Source organism: Salmo salar, chromosome ssa01 (assembly GCF_905237065.1).
Source record: "Salmo salar chromosome ssa01, Ssal_v3.1, whole genome shotgun sequence".
In the NCBI taxonomy this organism is placed as follows: Eukaryota; Metazoa; Chordata; class Actinopteri; order Salmoniformes; family Salmonidae; genus Salmo; species Salmo salar.
The window spans coordinates 165,094,778-165,112,294 of record NC_059442.1 but is presented as its reverse complement, the minus strand read 5'-3'; the positions used below and the strand labels follow the sequence as shown (position 1 = coordinate 165,112,294).

General features: G+C 43.6%; 1 protein-coding gene across 1 annotated transcript; it reads left to right on the top strand.

Annotated features, from left to right (window-relative positions):
• The first annotated feature begins 15,487 nt into the window (after nucleotides 1-15,487).
• Nucleotides 15,488-16,873, top strand: LOC106571748 (extensin-like). Its single transcript, XM_014145165.2, has one exon. The coding sequence runs from the start codon at nucleotides 15,488-15,490 to the stop codon at nucleotides 16,871-16,873; it is 1,386 nt and encodes a 461-aa protein (XP_014000640.2).
• Nucleotides 16,874-17,517: the final 644 nt, after the last annotated feature.

The following is a 17,517-nucleotide window of genomic DNA, read 5'->3' as shown; positions in this document are numbered from 1 at the left end:
CTATGTGGAAATGTTTCAATGAACTCAAAACAGCTCATGTTAACTTGTTAACGAGACATTATAAGGGGGGTCTTATGAATACGATGCATTATAACAGTGTTATAGCTGTTGGCCTGCAGTGCGTGTGCAACCCGGCACTCTAATGTCTCCTACAATTGTGGGCCACTGGGGACAATAAAAGGCCACTCTAAAATATGCACTTTTGTCACACAACACAATACCACAGATGTCTCAAGTTTTGAGGGATCGTGCAATTGGCATGCTGACTGCAGGAATGTCCACCAGAGCTGTTGACAGAGAACTGACCATAAGCTGCCTTCAACTACCATAAGCCTCCAATGTCATTTTAGAGAATTTGGCAGTACGTCCAACTGGCCTCACAACCGCAGACCATGTGTAACCACGCCTCCACATCCGGCTTCTGCACCTTCAGGATTGTCTGGGGGGGTGCTGAGTAGTATTTCTGTCTGTAATAAAGCCCAATTGTGTGGAAAAAAAGTATTCTGATTGGCTGGGCCTGGCTCCCCATTGGGTGGGCCTGGCTCCCAAGTGGGTGGGCCTATTCCCTCCCAGGCCCACCCATGGCTGCGCCCTTGTCCAGTCATGTGAAATCCATAGATTAGGGCCTAACGAGTTAAATTTCAATTGACTGATTTCCTTATATGAACTGTAACTCAGTAAAATCTTTGAAATTGTTGCATGTTGCGTTTATATTTTTGTTCAGTATATATTCTATAGGACATACAGTAACTCAGCTGGCTTTAAACTTACTCTTGATAGTAATAGTAGAATGCACAAGGTGTAATTTTGAAATCGGTTGGTGCATCATCAGTTCACCTTGTCGTATTAGTCATTGTATACCTTCGAGAGCTATTTATAACTTGTTCAGAAAAGTCCAGATCAACTAGCCCATGTCAGCTAACGTTTTTTTATTTCGTTTTTCTTTTGCCCATAAGTATTGTTGTAATTTTTTTTGTTGTCACTCAAATATCACGAATACACATTAGACATGGCAAAATGTATAGAATTGCAGGAAATAAGCCTGCACCAACAAGAGGGGTGTGAACAGTTTGTGTCATGAAAAGTGCTTGTGCCCATAGAAATAGACATGGCGCGTGGAAGCGCATGCAGATGGGTTACGGGATGTTCCCCAATGCTGGAATGGGGGCCCAGAGGGAAAATGTTTGGGAACCTCTTGCTTAGAACTATGGCTTAGAACTATGGCTTAGAGATTCGGCATAGAGGTTATGGCTTAGAGATATGGCTTAGAGATATGGCTTAGAACTATGGCTTAGAGATTCGGCGTAGAGCTATGGCTTAGAGATTCGGCGTAGAGCTATGGCTTAGAGCTATGGCTTAGAGCTATGGCTTTGAGTTATGGCCTATGACTTAGAGCTATGGCTTAGAGCTATGGCTTAGAACTATGGCTTAGAACTATGGCTTAGAGCTATGGCTTAGAGATTCGGCGTAGAGCAATGGCTTAGAACTATGGCCTATGGCTTAGAGATTCAGCGTAGAACTATGGCTTAGAGCTATGGCTTAGAACTATGGCTTAGAGCTATGGCTTGGAGATTTGGCGTAGAGCAATGGCTTAGAGCTATGGCCTATGGCTTAGAGATTCGGCGTAGAGCTTTGGCTTAGAACTATGGCTTAGAGCTATGGCTTTGAGTTATGGCTTAGAGCTATGGCCTATGGCTTAGAGATTCGGTGTAGAGCTATGGCTTAGAGATTCGGCTTAGAAATATGGCTTAGAGCTATGGCTTAGAGCTATGGCCTATGGCTTAGAGCTCCGGCTTAGAGCTATGGCCTATGGCTTAGAGATTCTGCATATGGAACAACAGACAGCAAATAAGACAGCAAATATTGACTCATCGCGGCAAACAAGCTGACACACGACGGCCTCATGGGGAAAGAAAGTGAGACCACAAAAACAAGTGCATCACAAAGACACATCATCACTTACACAGGAACCAAACCAGAGCTGCTGACGCCTCGGGGACCAGCAGAGGCCTTTCATTCACAGCATCAGAATGTTCACAGCGTATACATTTAAACACCAGCCCTGATCAAAAGGAATGCACTGTATAGGGAATAGGAGGTCATTTGGGACTCAGACGTAGTACCTGCAGATCACTCAAGAACCTGATTACATAGTCATTCTTTTTAAACCAAGCCAGGGAATTTAATCAATCAACGAGTGTCCCTCTCCCATTTATGGTATATTTTTTAAACCGAGACTGTCTGAGTAAGAGCTTCCACAACTGCCCTGCTTTGACCTGGGTTATGATCATTAGGGAACGAAGCAGTGGAAAACATTTAAACGAGTCCCTCCTCGTTTGGCTCCCTTTTCTTCCGTTAGGTGCCCAATGAACACGACCCAGGACTGTACCGAACATACGGCTAGAGAGAAACCGGTTCCAACTGCTCGGCTCCATGCGGGCAGGTGGAAAAAGTGAGTGATGAGGGAACAAAGCACTCAGCAGCTGGGTGATGGACTGTGCTCTGACGTCTCTCCATCAAGCAAATGTTTTATGTAACACGAGAATGTACAATCCAAGGAGAGGGGCTCTTTATTTTATGTAACATGAGAGCATACGCCAATTACAATCCAAGGAGAGGGGCTCTTTTATACTTTCTCTTTCATTATTGGCACTGGAGATGCTGAGTAAATGTTTGCCTTTGATGATGTTTATAATGGGCCTATCATCTCTCTCTGGTTGGCTGACACACACACACACACACACACACACACACACACACACACACACACACACACACACACACACACACACACACACACACACACACACACACACACACACACACACACACACACACACACACACACACACACACACACATACAGACACACTTAAAGCCAGGTGCTGCGCAGTCTGTGTTCAAAAACATTAACAGAGACATTGGTCATGAGGGAGAGTACTCTAAGCTTTAAGCATTAAAAAGATTCTTGAAAATCATTCGAAATAACTGGGTTATTGGTATCAAGTCGTTAAGAATTAGGACAAACTAACATACTCTTGGGATTCTTTCTAGGAATAGGGGATTCTGATACATGGATTATTAGTACAAGTAGCCCTTTCAACAGTACATGTTCAGAAATATTATCTCAAAACAAAGTAAAGTAAGTAAGACTTGTCCAAGCCAGAATGGCCCATAGGGCAGAATCCTATCTCCTGTTTCTGTAGTGTTTGAGGCAACTTGATGTACAAATACATCTCCAAGTACACCTTCTACATCTGCTTTGGGTTTCTGTACAGCACTTTGTGACATCTGCTGATGCAAAAACTGGCTAAATAAATACATTTTACTGATTGAGTGATTACACCTACAAGTACATCCACAAGTACATCTCCAAGTACACCTACAATTACATCTAAAAGTACATCTCCACGCACATCTACAAGTACATCTCCATGTTTACCTACAAACACATTTCCAAGTACACGTACAAGTACATCTGAAAGTACATCTCCAAGTACACCTACAATTACATTTCCAAGTACATCTCCAAGTACACCTACATGTACATCTCTAAGTACACCTACAAGTACATCTCTAAATACACCTACAAGTACACCTCCAAGTACACCTCCAAGTACACCTACAAGTACACCTACAAGTACACCTACAAGCACAACTCCTGGACAGAACCTCAGAACTACTAAGGCATTACCTTGGATTTCACAAGCACATTCATCGACTTCCGTGATCTAGATCGCTGGTCCTGGAGATCTACTGGCTGTGCATGGTTTTGTTTCAGCCCAGCACTAGTCAAGGTCTTGATGGACATTTACTCAGTGGAAGCAGGCCAGTCATTCAGTGCTGGGCCGGAACAAAAGCCTGCACACACTCTGCAGCTCTTCAGGATCAGGGATAGCTGAATTAGCCACTGAAATGGCTTTGTTCCAATATCCACTTTAACATTACCACAGAAGGAAGCATGGGTATGCATTCTAATAATGTGAAGCTAGTGTGGACAGCAGAACATAGCCTCCATTCCAGTCCTCAAGGGCAGTAGCATTGTCAGCCGGTTAGCATCCATCCCCTTTCACCTTGGGGAAACTTCTGGGAAAACGAGTGTGGAACTTCTATCATTGTTCTATTGTGTGCCAGGGAAGAAGAGAAAACTACAAGGTGCACTGGAGGACTGAAGAACTGAAGAGGTTGTAAAGGTCTGTCAATGTGGACTATAAAACAAGTCTAATGGATGTAGTGGAAGGAAGCTAGTCGAAGCTAGTTTAGACTTGCCCAGTGAGAGACAGTGAGGCTTGCTGGTTGAATAGGAGGACTAATGGTTTTATGGTGTTATGTTGAGTGGTACTGATGGTTGCTGAGGAGGGATGAGTGCAGAGTGCTGTTGGGAACGTCCCGTCTTATTGAATCTCGGTAGATAGGGTAGGTACCGCACATGCTACACACAGACTTCAAAACATCTGTTTGAAACCGAAAATGTTTCACACAAAGCATTGACTACACAGAGATTTTGTGTCTGAAAAAATTATGGACAGTTATCGAAAATGAACACAGGTTACATTTCGATCTGAATGTGCAAATAGTCAGGAATGATTCGCAAGGAAGGTGGATCCTTGTGAATATGAAAGTGGACAAAAAAGAGATTTGTCTCATTAATATATATGGTCCAAATCAGGATGATCCACACTTCTTCGAAAATATTTATACCAATTTATCGAACTTACAGGCAACGAATGATCTAATCATTATGGTAGGAGACTATAACACAGTGTTAAGTACCTCAATGGACCATAAAGGTAATCACTCTACAAACTATCATCACCGTGCCCTTAAGGAAATCACAAATATTATGGACACATTAAAAATAGTGGATATTTGGAGACTAAAAAAACCCAACCTAGTGAGATATACATGGAGGAGACTTAATCAAGCTAGTCGGTATTTTATCAACCAGCACATTTGAGTTCAGCCATAATATTCGTTGAATGAGTAAAAAAACTAATTCAAAAGTTTTATTTGAACCCTAAATGGTTCTTAAGTAGATTACTAAGAAAAGCTCATCCATTGTTTAAAAATTGCCTTTTTGCGTTTGTGCAGATTGTCATGTCTAATTTTCGATTAATTGAAAATTATATTTTTTTCAAAGTATCTCTCTTTTTCAAACAAGCATTGCAGAGCTGGCTACAATTTCAATTTCATCCCCCTGAAAGATAGAACAAATATTACGGCTGAACTCAAATGTGCTGGTTGATAAAATACCTGTATTTATGGGAAAGATGTTTGAAAAGGGTATTTTGTTCTTAAATTATATTGTCAATTGGAATGGTAGAGTTATGTCCTTCATGGAGTTATCAGAATTGTACGGAAAGGTCTGCTCAATCCAAGAGTACAACCAATTGATTACAGCATTGCCCCAAAAATGGAGGAGGCGGGTGGCAGCGGGAGGAGGTAGGGAACTGGTCTGTCTGCCCAATATAAAGGATCAAAACTGGCGGAGGAATAAAAATAGCATAAATAAGAAAGTATACCAGTTTCATTTGAGGACCAGGATGTTGACAACTGTGCCATACAGATTGCAAAATAGTTGGGAAGAGATTTTTTTGTACCGATTCCATGGTACAGGGTGTATGAGTTGATATATAAAACAACGCAAGATTCAAGACTTCGTGCTTTTCAGCTAAAATTATTATATAGAATTCTTGCCACCAACAAAATGTTGAATATTTGGGGCATAAAATCATCGAAGCTCTGCAGATTTTGTTGTGAGGATACAGAATCAATAAACCATTTATTTTGGTATTGCCCTCAGGTAGCCTGTTTCTGGTCTCAGGTTCAGGAATGGCTGAAAATGCATAGCGTTGATTTAAAATTGACCCTAGAAATAGTACTGTTAGGAGATCTGGAGAGACCGGGTCAGTCAATTACTAATATACTAATACTCTTAGTAAAAGTATTTACCTTCAACTCGCAATCTGTGGATTCTATTCGATTAGATAGATTGAAATTGTACGTTAAACACAGCATAGTTGAAAGATATGTGTTGCGTAGAAACCCGAAGTGGGTGGCCAGCAGAGATAGATGGGATGGGCTGAGGGAAGCTGAGGGTTGGTTTGTGGAATTGGAGACAAGTGGGAGTGGAGTTGTTGTGTGAGAGATAGAATGACGGTCAAAGATAAAAGTCAAAAAGAAAAAAAGGCCAAATAAATCATGATAAAAAGTACATTTGAATGACACTAAGTGGCAGTGTTTTTACAACTTATGCCGGTTTGCCTGAGGCTGATGCCGTGCAGGTGTTTGTACACGTGCATATACAGTCGTGACCAAAAGTTTTGAGAATGACATAAATATTAATTTTCACAAAGTCTGCTGCCTCAGTTTGATTGATGACAATTTGCATATACTCCAGAATGTTATGAAGAGTGTTCAGATGAATTGCAATTAATTGCAAAGTCCCTCTTTGCCATGCAAATTAACTGAATCCCCAAAAAACATTTCCGCTGCATTTCAGCCCTGCCACCAAAGGACCAGCTGACATCATGTCAGTGATTCTCTCGTTAACACAGGTGTGAGTGTTGATGAGGACAAGGCTGGAGATCACTCTGTCATGCTGATTGAGTTTGAATAACAGACTGGAAGCTTCAAAAGGAGGGTGGTGCTTGGAATCATTGTTCTTCCTCTGTCAACCATGGTTACCTGCAAGGAAACATGTGCTGTCATCATTGCTTTGCACAAAAAGGGCTTCACAGGCAATGATATTGCTGCCAGTAAGATTGCATCTAAATCAACCATTTATCGGATCATCAACAACTTCAAGGAGAGCGGTTCAATTGTTGTGAAGAAGGCTTCAGGGCGCCCAAGAAAGTCCAGCAAGCGCCAGGACCGTCTCCTAAAGTTGATTCAGCTGCGGGATTGGGGCACCACCAGTACAGAGCTTGCTCAGGAATGGCAGCAGGCAGGTGTGAGTGCATATGCACGCACAGTGAGGCAAAGGATTTTGGAGGATGCCCTGGTGTCAAGAAGGGAAGCAAAGAAGCCACTTCTCTCCAGGAAAAACATCAGGGACAGACTGATATTCTGCAAAAGGTACAGGGATTGGACTGCTGAGGACTGGGGTAAAGTCGTTTTCTCTGATGAATCCCCTTTCCGATTGTTTGGGCATCCGGACAAAAATCTTGTCCGGAGAAGACAAGGTGAGCGCTACCATCAGTCCTGTGTCATGCCAACAGTAAAGCATCCTGAGACCATTCATGTGTGGGGTTGCTTCTCAGCCAAGGGAGTGGGCTCACTCACAATTTTGCATAAGAACACAGCCATGAATAAAGATTGGTACCAACACATCCTCTGAGAGCAACTTCTCCCAACCATCCAGGAACAGTTTAGTGACAAACAATGCCTTTTCCAGCCTTGGAGCACCTTGCCATAAGGCAAAAGTGATAACTAAGTGGCTCGGGGAACAAAACATTGATATTTTGTGTCCATGGCCAGGAAACTCCCCAGACCTTAATCCCATTGAGAACTTGTGGTCAATCGTCAAGAGGCGGGTGGACAAACAAAAACCCACAAATTCTGACAAACTCCAAGCATTGATTATGCAAGAATGGGCTGCCATCAATCAGGATGTGGCCCAGAAGTTAATTCACAGCATGCCAGGGCGGATTGCAGAGGTCTTGAAAAAGAAGGGTCAACACTGCAAATATTGACTCTTTGCATCAACTTCATGTAATTGTCAATAAAAGCCTTTGACACTTATGAAATGCTTGTAATTATACTTCAGTATTCCATAGTAACATCTGACAAAAATATCTGAAGACTGAAGCAGCAAACTTAGTGAAAATTAATATTTGTGTAATTCTCAAAACTTTTGGCCACGACTGTACACACACTTTCATTCAAATAAACACATGCAGAACACACACATACATGTAATAGTGCCAGACATGCACACAAACATATACAGTTGGCATTGCTGTTATGATTTTAGTTGTCCTTGATGTAATTTGTTTTAAATGTATTATTATTTACTTATTTTTTTGCCATTGTTGTTTGTTGTTTTCTTGTCTTTTCCTTTTTTCTCTTTAGTTCATTCTCTTGGTTGTTGGTGCATTGGGAGGTTCTTGGGGGGGTGGAATTCATTGTTTTTTTTTTTTTTTTCCTGGGGGGACTGTGGGAGGGGTCTCGAATGGTTGAGGGACAGCTATTGGGGAACTGTGGGGGGATCTTGGAGGGTTCGGGTTCATGTTTTTTGGCCTGGTGGTAGATTAGTCAACATGCCCTTGAGCAGGGCATTGACCCTGGATGCTTCCGTGTGTCGCTCTGAATGGGAATCTGTTGGATGACTGGTATGATGTAGTTGTTGAGAGGCTTCACTGCAAGTATATTGTATGTTTAGAATATTCAATAAATAATAATAAATAAATAAATAATATAAAAATATTAAAATAACACAGGTTACATCTGTGTGTAACCTAATACTCATTTCCTTAACACAGGTTACATCTGCATGGCTAGGAGGGCATCCTTTGGCCACTCTCGTCAAATATACAACAGGGGAATGAATAACTGAAACACAATCATCCTTGGTGTGGTGGAGATTCGAGCTAGTTCTCGATTTATGCCCACTTGTTTGTTTAAAGCGAGCTGGTGGAGCGAGAAAGAGGGAGAGAGGCCAGACGACTGGAAACTGAAAATGGCACTGGAGAAGTTGTACTCTCAGGTCTGCTCCCTCTCTGTTTGGCGCCGGTCATTACCTCTGATTTAATTATGTGGTGGGTTTGGTGTTGCGGGCGGATGCGGAAGCCACTGAAGGCGGCGTGTTCATAAATTCATCAAGCGCCATTGACAGCTTGATGGAGCTCCGGAGATGGTGTAGAAGTAAGGGATCCCTGAGCTCTCTGGATAATATTTCACAAAAGATGAGTGAAGTACGCTGGAGAGGCCCGGTGAACTTGGCGAGAGAGAGAGGGCCCGAGGGCCGCGAGAGGAGAGTGGAGAAGCACAAAGAAGAGCGAGAGAGGGGGAAGAGAAGTCAGAGAAGGAGGGGAGGAGGAGGAGGGGAGGAGAAGTTGGGGAGGAAAAGGACAGACAAAGGGCATAATGGGAATATTTTTTCCCCCAACTCTGTGTCCTGTTTGTAAAGGAGCTTTTCCTTAGTGTAGCCTAGTACGCACGTCCACTTTCTAACGACAAAGCAGAGGCCGTTTCAGGTTGTAACCTCAGGTGGTGTTGAAGCACTTCCTGGCTTTCATTTGTACGTGATTTACTGTGCCTCCTCTTTCACCTCTCCATCATCTGTTATCTGGTTCATTACCAACGGTTGGTGGGTGAGCAGGAAAGAGGACCCTTATTTCAATTACTAGCATATTTTTTCCATTGTTTTCCCAGCATTACCTTAGTCTTGTTTACTGTAGCAGCATTTAGCCAGCGCTACACTAGGTGGTTGGATATTTATTTTACAAGTAGAGTATTTTGGGAGATAAATGATTCTATACACTCAAAATCGATTCGCTCCGGAAGCACAGCTATTTCAAACTGTTCGATCAGACTGTCAGAGGGGTTGGGTTAAATGCAGAAGACACATTTCAGTTGAATGCATTCAGTTGTACAACTGACTCCCCCTTTCCCTTTTGCTGATAGAACAATTTCTATCAAAATACAGCCAATGTATAACAAATGAAGCTACCGCAGCTACCATGTCTATCACAGCTACTACAGCTACCGCTGCTACCATATCTACCGCAACTACCACCGCAGGTACCATGTCTACCACAACTACTGCAGCTACCACAACTACTGTAGCTACTACAACTAATGCAGCTACCACAACTACAGCAGCTACAGCAGCTACCACAGCTACCACAGCTACCACAACAACTGCAGCTACCACAGCTACCGCAGCTACCACAGCTACTGCAGCTACTGCAGCTACCACAGCTACCACATCTACCACAACCACTGCAGCTACAGCTACAGCAGCTACCGCAGCTACCACAGCTACCGCATCTACTGCAGCTACCACAGCTACCACATCTACCACAACTACTGCAGCTACCACAACTACTGTAGCTACTACAACTAATGCAGCTACCACAACTACAGCAGCTACAGCAGCTACCACAGCTACCACAGCTACCACAACAACTGCAGCTACCACAGCTACCGCAGCTACCACAGCTACTGCAGCTACTGCAGCTACCACAGCTACCACATCTACCACAACCACTGCAGCTACCACAACTACTGTAGCTACCACAGCTACCACAGCTACCACAACTACTGCAGCTACCACAACTACTGTAGCTACTACAACTAATGCAGCTACCACAACTACAGCAGCTACAGCAGCTACCACAGCTACCACAGCTACCGCAGCTACTGCAGCTAACACAACTACTGCAGCTACCACAACTAATGCAGCTACCGCAGCTACCACAGCTACTGCAGCTACCACAGCTACTGCAGCTACCGCAGCTACCGCAGCTACCGCAGCTACTGCAGCTACCACAACTACTGCAGCTACCACAACTACTGCAGCTACCGCAGCTACCACAGCTACTGCAGCTACTGCAGCTACCACAGCTACCATGTCTACCACAGCTACTGTAGCTACCACAACTACCGCAGCTACCACAACTACCGCAGCTACCACAACTACTGCAGCTACCGCAGCTACCACAGCTAAAACAGCTACCACAGCTACTGCAGCTACTGCAGCTACCACAGCTACCATGTCTACCACAGCTACTGCAGCTACCACAGCTACCACAACTCATGACTATAAGTGGATTTTACTGAATAAATTCTCAGTCAACCAGACTTGATGGTAACTGCATTGATCACTGAACCCAATCTGCTAACTCATTACACTAAAACGATCCAAGCTCTTTCAATTTGTCAACCGTGAAAGAAATCACGTTGCTCGCTCTAAACCCATTACTGTAATAACACAATATTGATGACACCAACAAGGTCTTCTCGCTCTCTGTCAGCTCTCCCATAGTGCACCAGCAGTCAGTTATGCCTAGATAGGTCAGGGTTCCCTAACTGGCAGCAATCAGCTCCAAGTGATTTTAATTTAAGAAATCTGTTCCCAAGTATTCCCACGTATAAAAGAGAGACGTGATCGTATACACATGTAAGCAAGGTTTGAAATGATTATGTTTTAGTCAAACATATCTGTTTGGGCTTCTTGAGGTCAATTTGTAGTCTACAAATGATTTGTAATTGTATTCCGGCCCCCCGACCATCCGCTGAAGAAAAAAATGGCCCACGGCTGAATCTAGTTGATGATCCCTGGGCTATAAGTCTTCTATCAGCCCTGGATCATTGGTGACAGAAAGATAAACGGTTCAGATCCCACTGCCTTTGACTCTGGACTTGGCCTCGTTACCTCTCTGCCGCTATTACTGAGGATCGGCTCCTACTTCGTGAGCTCTCAATCAATTCACCACTCCAGCTATTTCTGCACTGCCAATGCCAAACACTATCACAGCTTACAGTGAAATAGACACAAATTACCTATTCAAAATTCATGACAGGCATAGGAAGTCCAGTACACAATTTTTGCATACGGTGCATTTCACTCACAGATAAAAACAGTAGGTTACTTAAGACAGAAACGATAGGGTCGTGAAGGTCTAGCAACCCAAACGTTGCATGTTCAAATCAAATCAAATTTTATTTGTCACTTACGCCGAATACAACAGGTAGCCCTTAACCAACAATGCTTTAAGAAGATAAGAAGAAAAACATGTTAAGTAAAAAATAGATAAGTAAAAAAATAATAGAAAATAAAAGTAACAGATAATTAAAGAGCAGCAGTAAAATAACAAGCAAGGCTATATATAGGGGGTACCGGTACAGAGTCAATGTGCGGGGGCACCGGGTTTTCAAGGTAATTGAGGTGATATGTACATGTAGGTAGAGTTAAAGTGACCATGCGTAGATAATAAACAGAGTGTAGCAGCAGTGTAAAGAGGGGTCTGGGTAGTCATTTGATTAGCTGTTCAGGAGTCTTATGGCTTGGGGGTAGAAGCTGTTAAGAAGCCTTTTGGACCTAGACTTGGCGCTCTGGTACCGCTTGCCGTGGGGTAGCAGAGAGAACAGTCTAGACAAGGGTGGCTGGAGTCTTTGACAATTTTTAGTGACTTCCTCTGACACCACCTGGTATAGAGGTCCTGGATGGTGGTAAGCTTGGCCTCAGTGATGTACTGGGCCGTACGCACTACCATCTGTAGTGCCTTGCGGTCGGAGGCCGAGCAGTTGCCATACCAGGCAGTGATGCAACCAGTCATGATGCTCTCGATGGTGCAGCTGTAGAACCTTTTGAGGACCTGAGGACCCATGCCAAATCTTTTCAGTCTCTTGAGGGGGAATAGGCTTTGCTGTGCCCTCTTCATGACAGTTTTAGTATGTTTGGGCCATGACAGTTTGTTGGTGATGTGGACACCAAGGAACTTGAAGTTCTCAACCTGCTCCACTGCAGCCTCATCGATGGGAATTGGGGTGTGCTCAGTCCTCCTTTTCCTGTAGTTCAAATCAAATCAAATACGTTTACTGGTCGCGTACACAGTTTAGCAGGTGTTCAACTCACATCATGGACAACTTTAGCATTATAGCAAATGAGCAACTTTGCAACTACTTACCAATACTACTTTTTAACTACTTAGCCAGCATGTTAGCTAACCATAACCTTAACCATTTAACTAACCCTAACCTTAACCATAACCCATAACCCTAACCCCTAACCCTAACTTTAACCGCTTGCCTAGCTAACATTAGAAACCTAGCTAACGTTAGCCACAACAAATTGGAATTTGTAAGACAATTTTGTAATGTAGACAAATATGTTCTGATGAAAATTGTGTACTGGACACGAAATAAAATAGTTTTTGGTGTGCCTGTCACAAATTTCAGATAAGTAATTTGTGTTTATTTCACAATAAGCTGTGATAGTGTTTGCAACCCAACCTGTGTTCTGCAGTAGTGGAAGGAGGACTTCATTCATCTTGCAGTGTTGCTATTTAGATGTGTACTAGTTGAAGAAGGCTGTATTACAGTTGAAGAAGGCTGTATTACAGTTGAAGAAGGCTGTATTACTTGTTGAAGAAGGCTGTATTACAGTTGAAGAAGGCTGTATTACAGTTGAAGAAGGCTGTATTACAGTTGCAGAAGGCTGTATTACAGTTGAAGAAGGCTGTATTACAGTTGAAGAAAGCTGTATTACTAGTTAAAGAAGGCTGTATTATAGTTGAAGAAGGCTGTATTACAGTTGAAGAAGGCTGTGTTACAGTTAATGAAGGCTGTATTACAGTTAAAGAAGGCTGTATTACAGTTATAGAAGGCTGTATTACTAGTTGAAGAAGGCTGTATTACAGTTGAAGAAGGCTGTATTACAGTTGAAGAAGGCTGTATTACAGTTGAAGAAGGATGTGTTACAGTTAATGAAGGCTGTATTACAGTTAAAGAAGGCTGTATTACAGTTGAAGAAGGCTGTATTACAGTTGAAGAAGGCTGTATTACAGTTGAAGAAGGCTGTATTACAGTTGAAGAAGGCTGTATTACAGTTAAAGAAGGCTGTATTACAGTTGAAGAAGGCTGTATTACAGTTGAAGAAGGCTGTGTTACAGTTAAAGAAGACTGTATTACAGTTGAAGAAGGCTGTATTACAGTTGAAGAAGGCTGTGTAACAGTTAAAGAAGGCTGTATTACGGTTGAAGAAGGCTGTATTACAGTTGAAGAAGGCTGTATTACAGTTGAAGAAGGCTGTATTACAGTTGAAGAAGGCTGTGTAACAGTGCCGTATACGGCTAGAGTTCCTATGTTTCGGGGATTTCTCCTATTATCTTACATATTAAATAGAGATCAGATATTTCATTACAGGTTGCTGCAGCATTTCAAGATTATTATGTAGCAATAGTGATAGCAATGATGTAATTATCAGTTATTACTTAGTAATAGAGGTATTGTTATGTTATCTGATATAGCTAGTAAAGTAATTATTATGTAGTTTTGAACATGTTAATTTACCTTACTGTAATTTACATACTGTACTATATTGCCTAGATGTGTACATTAAGAGAGTGGTTGTTTCAACGTTTCAGCACCTGTTTTATGAAAAGGTGAGCAGTGGTTGACATAGATTGATACATCGTTGTCACAGTGTGTTTAGTACTATAGCACTATTGCACCTTGTTGACAGTTAACCATTGTGGTGTCCGGAACCCAACATAACAAGATACTGTATATCTTTCTCTATGACTCAAATTTCACTGTGCAAAATACTATTTGGTAGTGAACACGTCAAGACATATTTTATGTATGGTGTTTTATGACTGCACATTCCCCAACAGTTCCTCTTAGCATGCTATTTGAATAATGTATATGTAATGGCTATATACTGCTGTCATTAATACAATGGACACCAGAACATGTCATAAAACAAAACACCGGTTCAGAGCTTTAGTGAAGTGGTAACACTCCCCAGCACAAGTCACATATAGTATATGTAAAATTCCCTGCCTGGTGTTTTGGCCTGCCTGCTGACATCACCAGGGGGTACATTTGTTAATAGACCAACAAGAATGAGAGTTCCAAACTGCTCTGCCAGTAACAACTCATTTTCAGTTTTCCCCTCTCCACAAACCACTCCCAGACAGTGCTAGCTAAATTCTTGCTTGAGAACTTGCTATTGTTGATTATTTTTGACCGTTTTAATTTAAACCAATCACAGTAAGATACTTAATTGTTAGCAAGAAATGATTTGATATTGAGATAAAAATGGCTGCATTGGATCTTTAACAACAACAAAAAAAACTGCAAATGTTCAAGTGCATGGTCCATTTTTCGCTAAACTAACAATGCATTGTCCTAATATTACACTTAAGAGACTTATAATTACTAGTATAACTTATTTTAATACAGATTTGAGTTTTGTTTTTTTTAATTAAGGTGGTCTTTGAAAACACCAGCTCGACCAAGCTTCTTTACAAATACCCACAATGCAACACTTTCTAATGTCAAGCAGAGAAAGATGTTGAATGTTGGCAAGCAAGTCTCTGTTGGAACACAGAGCTAGCAAGCATCTTAGTTGCTAGCTGTTGCCACTCAAAGCTAGTAGTAGGCCTTGTAATAGTAGTAGAAGTAAAAAGTAGAACAACATGCAGCACTGAACTCTCTCCTTAGTTTTGAGGTTTATCCCTATATCATCCATAATGTTTCTGTAGTGCAATTTAGAGTGTAACATATGCTATGTAGTTCGTTTATTGTTGACTCTCTTTCCCTATTGACTCTGTCCCGGCTTGAATCCTCCTGCACCTGTTATACTGTTCCCACGTTCCCATGTTCCCACCCCACCCCAGCCATGTTCCCATGTTCCCACCCCAGCCATGTTCCCATTTTCCCACCCCAGCCATGTTCCCATGTTCCCACCCCATCCCAGCCATGGTCCCATGTTCCCACCCCACACCAGCCATGGTCCCACGTTCCCACCGCAGCCATGTTACCACTTCAGCCATGTTACCACCTCAGCCATGTTACCACCTCAGCCATGCTCCCACCCCAGCCATGTTACCACCTCAGCCATGTTACCACCTCAGCCATGTTCCCACCCCAGCCATGTTACCACCTCAGCCATGTTACCACCTCAGCCATGTTCCCACCCCAGCCATGTTCCCATGATCCCACCCAGCCATGTTCCCATGATCCCACCCCAGCCATGTTCCCATGTTCCCACCCAGCCATGTTACCACCTCAGCCATGTTACCACCCCAGCCATGTTCCCACGTTCCCACCCCAACCATGTTACCACCCCAGCCATGTTCCCACGTTCCCACCCCAGCCATGTTACACCCCAGCCATGTTACCATGTTCCCACCTCAGCCATGTTACACCCCAGCCATGTTACCATGTTCCCACCTCAGCCATGTTACCACCCCAGCCATGTTCCCACCCCAGCCATGTTACCACCCCAGCCATGTTACACCCCAGCCATGTTACCATGTTCCCACCCCAGCCATGTTCCCACCCCAGCCATGTTACCACCCCAGCCATGTTACCACCCCAGCCATGTTACACCCCAGCCATGTTCCCACGTTCCCACCCCAGCCATGTTCCCACCCCAACCATGTTACCACCCCAGCCATGTTCCCACGTTCCCACCCCAGCCATGTTACACCCCAGCCATGTTACCATGTTCCCACCTCAGCCATGTTACACCCCAGCCATGTTACCATGTTCCCACCTCAGCCATGTTCCCACCTCAGCCATGTTCCCACCCCAGCCATGTTCCCACCCCAGCCATGTTACCACCCCAGCCATGTTACACCCCAGCCATGTTACCATGTTCCCACCTCAGCCATGTTACCACCCCAGCCATGTTACCACCCTAGCCATGCTCTCACGTTCCCACCCCAGCCATGTTACCACCCCAGCCATGTTCCCACCCCAGCCATGTTCCCACATTCCCACTCTCGCCATGTTACCACCTCAGCCATGTTACCACCCCAGCCATGTTACCACCCTAGCCATGCTCTCACGTTCCCACCCCAGCCATGTTACACCCCAGCCATGTTCCCACCCCAGCCATGTTCCCACCCCAGCCACGTTCCCACCCCAGCCATGTTCCCACCTCAGCCATGTTCCCACCCCAGCCATGTTACCATCCCAGCCATGTTCCCACCCCAGCCATGTTCCCACCTCAGCCATGTTCCCACCTCAGCCATGTTCCCACCTCAGCCATGTTCCCACCTCAGCCATGTTCCCGCCTCAGCCATGTTCCCACCCCAGCCATGTTCCCACCTCAGCCATGTTCCCGCCTCAGCCATGTTCCCACCTCAGCCATGTTCCCACCTCAGCCATGTTCCCACACTCCCCCTCTAACTAGCAGCCTGGCTTGCTAGTAGCAGCATTTGCTCACTAATTGACAGCTCCTGCACCCACAGCTTAACCTCCAAGTCTCAGTTGGCCATTTCATCCTCAATAATGTTCGGTCTAATTTCAGTGTCTAGTTAAAAATGCTCACGCACCAATACGTATCTGTCTGCTTTTCTATATATCTTGGGATTGCTTTAACCTTTGAGCCCCTGCAAAGTCAGAATTCTTCACAGAGAGGGCCTATAGTTACAGTAACATTGTCTTCTTGTTAATTTTAAAGCTTTTGAAACACTCATTACATCTATTTTCCTTCAATTACTTACTTGCAATATTATTTTGGTATAATAACACATAGTTGATCTGTGTTCACTAAGTTATATATTTATATATAATGCAAAACCTCTGATATTGTCACGACTTCCGCCGAAGTTGGTCCCTCTCCTTGTTCGGACAGCGTTCGGCGGTCGACGTCACCGACCTTCTAGCCATCTGTAACGATCGTCCAAAGGATTTGACCAAAGTGCAGCGTGGAATATGTCCATCTTGTGATTAGTTTACTCAGAACGCGATAAAAAGTAAAGAACAAAGAAAATACAACCGTCACGTTCTGTAGGCACACAAAGCAATACAAAAATAAGATCCCACAAACACAGG